Source organism: Phyllobates terribilis, unplaced genomic scaffold, assembly GCF_046119375.1.
Source record: "Phyllobates terribilis strain yellow unplaced genomic scaffold, ASM4611937v1 Scaffold_14__1_contigs__length_39327217, whole genome shotgun sequence".
Classification (NCBI taxonomy): domain Eukaryota; kingdom Metazoa; phylum Chordata; class Amphibia; order Anura; family Dendrobatidae; genus Phyllobates; species Phyllobates terribilis.
This window is the reverse complement of record NW_027362774.1, coordinates 31636708-31648712: the sequence shown is the minus strand read 5'-3', so window position 1 is coordinate 31648712 and position 12005 is coordinate 31636708. Positions and strand designations below refer to the sequence as shown.

Sequence of the window (12005 nt, the reverse complement as noted above, 5' to 3'; positions counted from 1 at the left end):
TGATGGAACCTAGCCTTTACTAGACTGTCCCTCCACACACTCCTGATGGAACCAACCCTTTACTAGACTGTCCCTCCACACACTCCTGATGGAACCAAACTTTTACTAGACTGTCCCTCCACACACACCTGATGGAACCAAGCCTCTACTACACTGTCCCTCCACACACTCCTGATGGAACCAAGCCTTTACTAGACTGTCCCTCCACACACTCCTGATGGAACCAACCCTTTACTAGACTGTCCCTCCACACACTCTTGATGGAACCAACCCTTTACTAGACTGTCCCTCCACACACTCCTGATGGAACCAAGCCTTTACTATACTGTCCCTCCACACACTCCTGATGGAACCAAGTCTTTACTAGACTATCCCTCCACACACTCCTGATGGAACCAAGCCTTTACTAGACTGTCCCTCCACACACTCCTGATGGAACCAAGCCTTTACTAGACTGTCCCTCCACACACTCCTGATGGAACCAAGCCTTTACTAGACTGTCCCTGCACACACTCCTGATGCAACCAAGCCTTTACTAGACTGTCCCTCCACACACTCCTGATGGAACCAAGCCTTTACTAGACTGTCCCTCCACACACTGCTGATGGAACCAAGCCTTTACTAGACTGTCCCTCCACACACTCCTGATGGAACCAACCCTTTACTATACTGTCCCTCCACACACTCCTGATGGAACCAACCTTTTACTAGACTGTCCCTCCACACACTCCTGATGGAACCAAGCCTCTACTAGACTGTCCCTCCACACACTCCTGATGGAACCAACCCTTTACTAGACTGTCCCTCCACACACTCCTGATGGAACCAAGCCTTTACTAGACTGTCCCTCCACACACTCCTGATGGAACCAAGCCTTTACTAGACTGTCCCTCCACACACTCCTGATGGAACCAAGCCTTTACTAGACTGTCCCTCCACACACTCCTGATGGAACCAAGCCTTTACTAGACTGCCCCTCCACACACTCCTGATGGAACCAAGCCTTTACTAGACTGTCCCTCCACACACTCCTGATGGAACCAAGCCTTTACTAGACTGTCCCTCCACACACTCCTGATGGAACCAAGCCTTTACTAGACTGTCCCTCCACACACTCCTGATGGAACCAAGTCTTTACTAGACTGTCCCTCCACACACTCCTGATGGAACCAAGCCTTTACTAGACTGTCTCTCCACACACTCCTGATGGAACCAAGCCTTTACTAGACTGTCCCTCCACACACTTCTGATGGAACCAACCCTTTACTAGACTGTCCCTCCACACACTCCTGATGGAACCAAGCCTTTACTAGACTGTCCCTCCACACACTCGTGATGGACCAAGCCTTTACTAGACTGTCCCTCCACACACTCCTGATGGAACCAAGCCTTTACTAGACTGTCCCTCCACACACTCCTGATGGAACCAAGTCTTTACTAGACTGTCCCTCCACACACTCCTGATGGAACCAAGCCTTTACTAGACTGTCCCTGCACACACTCCTGATGGAACCAAGCCTTTACTAGACTGTCCCTCCACACACTCCTGATGGAACCAAGCCTTTACTAGACTGTCCCTCCACACACTCCTGATGGAACCAAGCCTTTACTAGACTGTCCCTCCACACACTCCTGATGGAACCAACCCTTTACTAGACTGTCCCTCCACACACTCCTGATGGAACCAAACTTTTACTACACTGTCCCTCCACACACTCCTGATGGAACCAAGCCTCTACTACACTGTCCCTCCACACACTCCTGATGGAACCAAGCCTTTACTAGACTGTCCCTCCACACACTCCTGATGGAACCAAGCCTTTACTAGACTGTCCCTCCACACACTCCTGATGGAACCAACCCTTTACTAGACTGTCCCTCCACACACTCTTGATGGAACCAACCCTTTACTAGACTGTCCCTCCACACACTCCTGATGGAACCAAGCCTTTACTATACTGTCCCTCCACACACTCCTGATGGAACCAAGTCTTTACTAGACTGTCCCTCCACACACTCCTGATGGAACCAAGCCTTTACTAGACTGTCCCTCCACACACTCCTGATGGAACCAAGCCTTTACTAGACTGTCCCTGCACACACTCCTGATGGAACCAAGCCTTTACTAGACTGTCCCTCCACACACTCCTGATGGAACCAAGCCTTTACTAGACTGTCCCTGCACACACTCCTGATGCAACCAAGCCTTTACTAGACTGTCCCTCCACACACTCCTGATGGAACCAAGCCTTTACTAGACTGTCCCTCCACACACTGCTGATGGAACCAAGCCTTTACTAGACTGTCCCTCCACACACTCCTGATGGAACCAACCCTTTACTAGACTGTCCCTCCACACACTCCTGATGGAACCAAGCCTCTACTAGACTGTCCTGCCACACACACCTGATGAAACCAACCCTTTACTAGACTGTCCCTCCACACACTCCTGATGGAACCAAGCCTCTACTAGACTGTCCCTCCACACACTCCTGATGGAACCAAGCCTCTACTAGACTGTCCCTCCACACACTCCTGATGAAACCAACCCTTTACTAGACTGTCCCTGCACACACTCCTGATGGAACCAACCCTTTACTAGACTGTCCCTCCACACACTCCTGATGGAACCAAGCCTTTACTAGACTGTCCCTCCACACACTCCTGATGGAACCAAGCCGTTACTAGACTGTCCCTGCACACACTCCTGATGGAACCAAGCCTTTACTAGACTGTCCCTCCACACACTCCTGATGGAACCAAGCCTTTACTAGACTGTCCCTCCACACACTCCTGATGAAACCAACCCTTTACTAGACTGTCCCTCCACACACTCCTGATGGAACCAAGCCTCTACTAGACTGTCCTGCCACACACTCCTGATGAAACCAGCCCTTTACTAGACTGTCCCTCCACACACTCCTGATGGAAACAAACCTCTACTAGACTGTCCTGCCACACACACCTGATGGAACCAAGCCTTTACTAGACTGTCCCTCCACACACTCCTGATGGAACCAAGCCTTTACTAGACTGTCCCTCCACACACTCCTGATGGAACCAAGCCTTTACTAGACTGTCCTGCCACACACTCCTGATGGAACCAAGCCTTTACTAGACTGTCCCTCCACACACTCCTGATGAAACCAACCCTTTACTAGACTGTCCCGCCACACACACCTGATGGAACCAAGCCTTTACTAGACTGTCCCTCCACACACTCCTGATGAACCAACCCTTTACTAGACTGTGCTGCCACACACTCCTGATGGAATCAACCCTTTACTAGACTGTCCCTCCACACACTCCTGATGGAACCAAGTCTTTACTAGACTGTCCCTCCACACACTCCTGATGGAACCAAGCCTTTACTAGACTGTCTCTCCACACACTCCTGATGGAACCAAGCCTTTACTAGACTGTCCCTCCACACACTTCTGATGGAACCAACCCTTTACTAGACTGTCCCTCCACACACTCCTGATGGAACCAAGCCTTTACTAGACTGTCCCTCCACACACTCCTGATGGAACCAAGCCTTTACTAGACTGTCCCTCCACACACTCCTGATGGAACCAAGCCTTTACTAGACTGTCCCTCCACACACTCCTGATGGAACCAACCCTTTACTAGACTGTCCCTCCACACACTCCTGATGGAACCAAACTTTTACTAGACTGTCCCTCCACACACTCCTGATGGAACCAAGCCTCTATTACACTGTCCCTCCACACACTCCTGATGGAACCAAGCCTTTACTAGACTGTCCCTCCACACACTCCTGATGGAACCAACCCTTTACTAGACTGTCCCTCCACACACTCCTGATGGAACCAAACTTTTACTAGACTGTCCCTCCACACACTCCTGATGGAACCAAGCCTCTACTACACTGTCCCTCCACACACTCCTGATGGAACCAAGCCTTTACTAGACTGTCCCTCCACACACTCCTGATGGAACCAACCCTTTACTAGACTGTCCCTCCACACACTCTTGATGGAACCAACCCTTTACTAGACTGTCCCTCCACACACTCCTGATGGAACCAAGCCTTTACTATACTGTCCCTCCACACACTCCTGATGGAACCAAGTCTTTACTAGACTATCCCTCCACACACTCCTGATGGAACCAAGCCTTTACTAGACTGTCCCTCCACACACTCCTGATGGAACCAAGCCTTTACTAGACTGTCCCTGCACACACTCCTGATGGAACCAAGCCTTTACTAGACTGTCCCTCCACACACTCCTGATGGAACCAAGCCTTTACTAGACTGTCCCTGCACACACTCCTGATGCAACCAAGCCTTTACTAGACTGTCCCTCCACACACTCCTGATGGAACCAAGCCTTTACTAGACTGTCCCTCCACACACTGCTGATGGAACCAAGCCTTTACTAGACTGTCCCTCCACACACTCCTGATGGAACCAACCCTTTACTATACTGTCCCTCCACACACTCCTGATGGAACCAACCTTTTACTAGACTGTCCCTCCACACACTCCTGATGGAACCAAGCCTCTACTAGACTGTCCCTCCACACACTCCTGATGGAACCAACCCTTTACTAGACTGTCCCTCCACACACTCCTGATGGAACCAAGCCTTTACTAGACTGTCCCTCCACACACTCCTGATGGAACCAAGCCTTTACTAGACTGTCCCTCCACACACTCCTGATGGAACCAAGCCTTTACTAGACTGTCCCTCCACACACTCCTGATGGAACCAAGCCTTTACTAGACTGTCCCTCCACACACTCCTGATGGAACCAAGCCTTTACTAGACTGTCCCTCCACACACTCCTGATGGAACCAAGCCTTTACTAGACTGTCCCTCCACACACTTCTGATGGAACCAACCCTTTACTAGACTGTCCCTCCACACACTCCTGATGGAACCAAGCCTTTACTAGACTGTCCCTCCACACACTCGTGATGGACCAAGCCTTTACTAGACTGTCCCTCCACACACTCCTGATGGAACCAAGCCTTTACTAGACTGTCCCTCCACACACTCCTGATGGAACCAAGTCTTTACTAGACTGTCCCTCCACACACTCCTGATGGAACCAAGCCTTTACTAGACTGTCCCTGCACACACTCCTGATGGAACCAAGCCTTTACTAGACTGTCCCTCCACACACTCCTGATGGAACCAAGCCTTTACTAGACTGTCCCTCCACACACTCCTGATGGAACCAAGCCTTTACTAGACTGTCCCTCCACACACTCCTGATGGAACCAACCCTTTACTAGACTGTCCCTCCACACACTCCTGATGGAACCAAACTTTTACTACACTGTCCCTCCACACACTCCTGATGGAACCAAGCCTCTACTACACTGTCCCTCCACACACTCCTGATGGAACCAAGCCTTTACTAGACTGTCCCTCCACACACTCCTGATGGAACCAAGCCTTTACTAGACTGTCCCTCCACACACTCCTGATGGAACCAACCCTTTACTAGACTGTCCCTCCACACACTCTTGATGGAACCAACCCTTTACTAGACTGTCCCTCCACACACTCCTGATGGAACCAAGCCTTTACTATACTGTCCCTCCACACACTCCTGATGGAACCAAGTCTTTACTAGACTGTCCCTCCACACACTCCTGATGGAACCAAGCCTTTACTAGACTGTCCCTCCACACACTCCTGATGGAACCAAGCCTTTACTAGACTGTCCCTGCACACACTCCTGATGGAACCAAGCCTTTACTAGACTGTCCCTCCACACACTCCTGATGGAACCAAGCCTTTACTAGACTGTCCCTGCACACACTCCTGATGCAACCAAGCCTTTACTAGACTGTCCCTCCACACACTCCTGATGGAACCAAGCCTTTACTAGACTGTCCCTCCACACACTGCTGATGGAACCAAGCCTTTACTAGACTGTCCCTCCACACACTCCTGATGGAACCAACCCTTTACTAGACTGTCCCTCCACACACTCCTGATGGAACCAAGCCTCTACTAGACTGTCCTGCCACACACACCTGATGAAACCAACCCTTTACTAGACTGTCCCTCCACACACTCCTGATGGAACCAAGCCTCTACTAGACTGTCCTGCCACACACACCTGATGGAACCAAGCCTTTACTAGACTGTCCCTCCACACACTCCTGATGGAACCAAGCCTTTACTAGACTGTCCCTCCACACACTCCTGATGAAACCAACCCTTTACTAGACTGTCCCTCCACACACTCCTGATGGAACCAAGCCTCTACTAGACTGTCCCTCCACACACTCCTGATGGAACCAAGCCTCTACTAGACTGTCCTGCCACACACACCTGATGGAACCAAGCCTTTACTAGACTGTCCCTCCACACACTCCTGATGGAACCAAGCCTTTACTAGACTGTCCCTCCACACACTCCTGATGAAACCAACCCTTTACTAGACTGTCCCTCCACACACTCCTGATGGAACCAAGCCTTTACTAGACTGTCCTGCCACACACTCCTGATGGAACCAAGCCTTTACTAGACTGTCCCTCCACACACTCCTGATGAAACCAACCCTTTACTAGACTGTCCCGCCACACACTCCTGATGGAACCAAGCCTTTACTAGACTGTCCCTCCACACACACCTGATAGAACCAAGCCTTTACTAGACTGTCCCTCCACACACTCCTGATGAAACCAACCCTTTACTAGACTGTCCCGCCACACACTCCTGATGGAACCAAGCCTTTACTAGACTGTCCCTCCACACACACCTGATGGAACCAAGCCTTTGCTAGACTGTCCCTCCACACACTCCTGATGAAACCAACCCTTTACTAGACTGTCCCTCCACACACTCCTGATGGAACCAAGCCTTTACTAGACTGTCCCTGCACACACTCCTGATGAAACCAAGTCTTTACTAGACTGTCCCTGCACACACTCCTGATGGAACCAAGCCTTTACTAGACTGTGCCTCCACACACACCTGATGGAACCAAGCCTTTACTAGACTGTCCCTCCACACACTCCTAATGAAACCAACCCTTTACTAGACTGTCCCGCCACACACTCCTGATGGAACCAAGCCTTTACTAGACTGTGCCTCCACACACACCTGATGGAACCAAGCCTTTACTAGACTGTCCCTCCACACACTCCTAATGAAACCAACCCTTTACTAGACTGTCCCGCCACACACTCCTGATGGAACCAAGCCTTTACTAGACTGTCCCTCCACACACACCTGATGGAACCAAGCCTTTACTAGACTGTCCCTCCACACACTCCTGATGGAACCAACCCTTTACTAGACTGTCCCGCCACACACTCCTGATGGAACCAACCCTTTACTAGATTGTCCCTCCACACACTCCTGATGGAACCAAGCCTTTACTAGACTGTCCCTCCACACACTCCTGATGAAACCAACCTTTACTAGACTGTCCTGCCACACACTCCTGATGGAACCAAGCCTTTACTAGACTGTCCCTCACACACACCTGATGGAACCAAGCCTTTACTAGACTGTCCCTCCACACACTCCTGATGAAACCAACCCTTTACTAGACTGTCCCTCCACACACTCCTGATGGAACCAAGCCTTTACTAGACTGTCCCTCCACACACTCCTGATGAAACCAAGCCTTTACTAGACTGTCCCTCCACACACTCCTGATGGAACCAAGCCTTTACTAGACTGTCCTGCCACACACTCCTGATGGAATTAACCCTTTACTAGACTGTCCCTCCACACACTCCTGATGGAACCAATCCTTTACTAGACTGTCCCTCCACACACTCCTGATGGAACAAAGCCTTTACTAGATTGTCCCTCCACACACTCCTGATGGAATCAACCCTTTACTAGACTGTCCCTCCACACACTCCTGATGGAACCAAGCCTTTACTAGACTGTCCCTCCACACACTCCTGATGGAACCAAGCCTTTACTAGACTGTCCCTCCACACACTCCTGATGGAACCAAGCCTTTACTAGACTGTCCCTCCACACTCTCCTGATGCAACCAAGCCTGTACTAGACTGTCCCTCCACACACTCCTGATGAAACCAACCCTTTACTAGACTGTCCTGCCACACACTCCTGATGGAACCAAGCCTTTACTAGACTGTCCCTCCACACACTCCTGATGGAACCAAGCCTTTGCTAGACTGTCCCTCCACACTCTCCTGATGCAACCAAGCCTGTACTAGACTGTCCCTCCACACACTCCTGATGAAACCAAGCCTTTACTAGACTGTCCCTCCACACACTCCTGATGGAACCAAGTCTTTACTAGACTGTCCCTCCACACTCTCCTGATGCAACCAAGCCTGTACTAGACTGTCCCTCCACACACTCCTGATGAAACCAAGCCTTTACTAGACTGTCCCTCCACACACTCCTGATGGAACCAAGCCTTTGCTAGACTGTCCCTCCACACTCTCCTGATGCAACCAAGCCTGTACTAGACTGTCCCTCCACACACTCCTGATGAAACCAAGCCTTTACTAGACTGTCCTGCCACACACTCCTGATGGAACCAAGCCTGTACTAGACTGTCCCTCCACACACTCCTGATGAAACCAACCCTTTACTAGACTGTCCTGCCACACACTCCTGATGGAACCAAGCCTTTACTAGACTGTCCCTCCACACACTCCTGATGGAACCAAGCCTTTACTAGACTGTCCCTCCACACACTCCTGATGAAACCAACCCTTTACTAGACTGTCCCTCCACACACTCCTGATGGAACCAAGCCTTTACTAGACTGTCCCTCCACACACTCCTGATGAAACCAACCCTTTACTAGACTGTCCTGCCACACACTCCTGATGGAACCAAGCCTTTACTAGACTGTCCCTGCACACACTCCTGATGGAACCAAGCCTTTACTAGACTGTCCATCCACACACTCCTGATGGAACCAAGCCTTTACTAGACTGTCCTGCCACACACACCTGATGGAACCAAGCCTTTACTAGACTGTCCCTCCACACACTCCTGATGGAACCAAGCCTTTACTAGACTGTCCATCCACACACTCCTGATGGAACCAAGCCTTTACTAGACTGTCCATCCACACACTCCTGATGGAACCAAGCCTTTACTAGACTGTCCCTCCACACACTCCTGATGGAACCAAGCCTTTACTAGACTGTGCCTCCACACACACCTGATGGAACCAAACCTTTACTAGACTGTCCCTCCACACACTCCTGATGGAAACAAGCCTTTACTAGACTGTCCCTCCACACACTCCTGATGAAACCAACCCTTTACTAGACTGTCCCGCCACACACTCCTGATGGAACCAAGCCTTTACTAGACTGTCCCTCCACACACACCTGATGGAACCAAGCCTTTACTAGACTGTCCCTCCACACACTCCTGATGAAACCAACCCTTTACTAGACTGTCCTGCCACACACTCCTGATGGAACCAAGCCTTTACTAGACTGTCCCTCACACACACCTGATGGAACCAAGCCTTTACTAGACTGTCCCTCCACACACTCCTGATGAAACCAACCCTTTACTAGACTGTCCCTCCACACACTCCTGATGGAACCAAGCCTTTACTAGACTGTCCCTCCACACACTCCTGATGAAACCAAGCCTTTACTAGACTGTCCCTCCACACACTCCTGATGGAACCAAGCCTTTACTAGACTGTCCTGCCACACACTCCTGATGGAATCAACCCTTTACTAGACTGTCCCTCCACACACTCCTGATGGAACCAACCCTTTACTAGACTGTCCCTCTACACACTCTTGATGGAACCAACCCTTTACTAGACTGTCCCTCCACACACTCCTGATGGAACCAAGCCTTTACTAGACTGCTCCTCCACACACTCCTGATGGAACCAATCCTTTACTAGACTGTCCCTCCACACACTCCTGTTGGAACCAAGCCTTTACTAGATTGTCCCTCCACACACTCCTGATGGAATCAACCCTTTACTAGACTGTCCCTCCACACACTCCTGATGGAACCAAGCCTTTACTAGACTGTCCCTCCACACACTCCTGATGGAACCAAGCCTTTACTAGACTGTCCCTCCACACACTCCTGATGGAACCAAGCCTTTACTAGGCTGTCCCTCCACACTCTCCTGATGCAACCAAGCCTTTACTAGACTGTCCCTCCACACACTCCTGATGGAACCAAGCCTTTACTAGACTGTCCCTCCACACACTCCTGATGCAACCAAGCCTTTACTAGATTGTCCCTCCACACACTCCTGATGAAACCAAGCCTTTACTAGACTGTCCCTCCACACACTCCTGATGGAACCAAGCCTTTACTAGGCTGTCCCTCCACACACTCCTGATAGAACCAACCCTTTACTAGACTGTCCCTCCACACACTCCTGATGGAACCAAGCCTTTACTAGACTGTCCCTCCACACACTCCTGATGGAACCAAGCCTTTACTAGACTGTCCCTCCACACACTCCTGATGGAACCAAGCCTTTACTAGACTGTCACTCCACACACTCCTGATGGAACCAAGCCTTTACTAGACTGTCCCTCCACACACTCCTGATGGAACTAACCCTTTACTAGACTGTCCCTCCACACACTCCTGATGGAACCAAGCCTTTACTAGACTGTCCCTCCACACACTCCTGATGGAACCAAGCCTTTACTAGACTGTACCGCCACACACTCCTGATGGAACCAAGCCTCTACTAGACTGTCCCTCCACACACTCCTGATGGAACCAAGCCTTTACTAGACTGTCCCTCCACACACACCTGATGGAACCAAGTCTTTACTAGACTGTCCCTCCACACACTCCTGATGGAACCAAGCCTTTACTAGACTATCCCTCCACACACTCCTGATGGAACCAAGCCTCTACTAGACTGTCCCTCCACACACTGCTGATGGAACCAAGCCTTTACTAGACTGTCCCTGCACACACTCCTGATGCAACCAAGCCTTTACTAAACTGCCCCTCCACACACTTCTGATGGAACCAATCCTTTACTAGACTGTCCCTCCACACACACCTGATGGAACCAAGCCTTTACTAGACTGTCCCTCCACACACTCTTGATGGAACCAAGCCTCTACTAGACTGTCCCTCCACACACTGCTGATGGAACCAAGCCTTTACTAGACTGTCCTGCCACACACACCTGATGGAACCAAGTCTTTACTAGACTGTCCCTCCACACACTGCTGATGCAACCAAGCCTTTACTAGACTGTCCCTCCACACACTCCTGATGCAACCAAGCCTTTACTAGACTGTCCCTCCACACACTCCTGATGGAACCAATCCTTTACTAGACTGTCCCTCCACACACTCCTGATGGAACCAAGCCTTTACTAGACTGTCCCTCCACACACTCCTGATGGAACCAAGCCTCTACTAGACTGTCCCTCCACACACTCCTGATGGAACCAAGCCTTTACTAGACTGTCCCTCCACACACTCCTGATGGAACCAATCCTTTACTAGACTGTCCCTCCACACACACCTGATGGAACCAAGCCTTTACTAGACTGTCCCTCCACACACTCCTGATGGAACCAAGCCTCTACTAGACTGTCCCTCCACACACTCTTGATGGAACCAAGCCTCTACTAGACTGTCCCTCCACACACTCCTGATGGAACCAAGCCTTTACTAGACTGTCCCTGCACACACTCCTGACGGGGGCTGATCTGATTAAGCTTCCTTGTGGAGGGTCCTGCTCCTCACTTCTCTCTCTTCACGCAGACCTTATGTATGTCCTGTGGCTTTTCTTTGTGGTTTTGGCGTGGAACTGGAACTGCTGGTTGATCCCCGTGCGCTGGGCCTTCCCCTACCAGATGCCAGAAAACATCCATTACTGGCTGTTCATGGACTATCTGTGTGATCTCATCTACCTGCTGGACATCGTCGTGTTCCAGGTCCGGTTGCAGTTTGTGCGAGGCGGTGACATCATGGTAAGTAACGTGTAGACGATGACATCATCATAGGTAGCGGGAAAGGCAGTGACATCATCATAAGTAACTGGCAAGGCGGT

At 50.6% G+C, this 12005-nt stretch overlaps 1 protein-coding gene across 1 annotated transcript in view; it reads left to right on the top strand.

Annotated features, from left to right (window-relative positions):
* The window catches only part of CNGB1 (cyclic nucleotide gated channel subunit beta 1), a 226273-nt gene that overhangs the window by 180927 nt on the left and 33341 nt on the right, over positions 1–12005 (top strand). The window contains exon 27 of the mRNA XM_073659858.1: positions 11717–11925. Within this exon, the coding sequence (XP_073515959.1) occupies positions 11717–11925 (209 nt within the window). The remainder of the gene's footprint in view (positions 1–11716; positions 11926–12005) is intronic.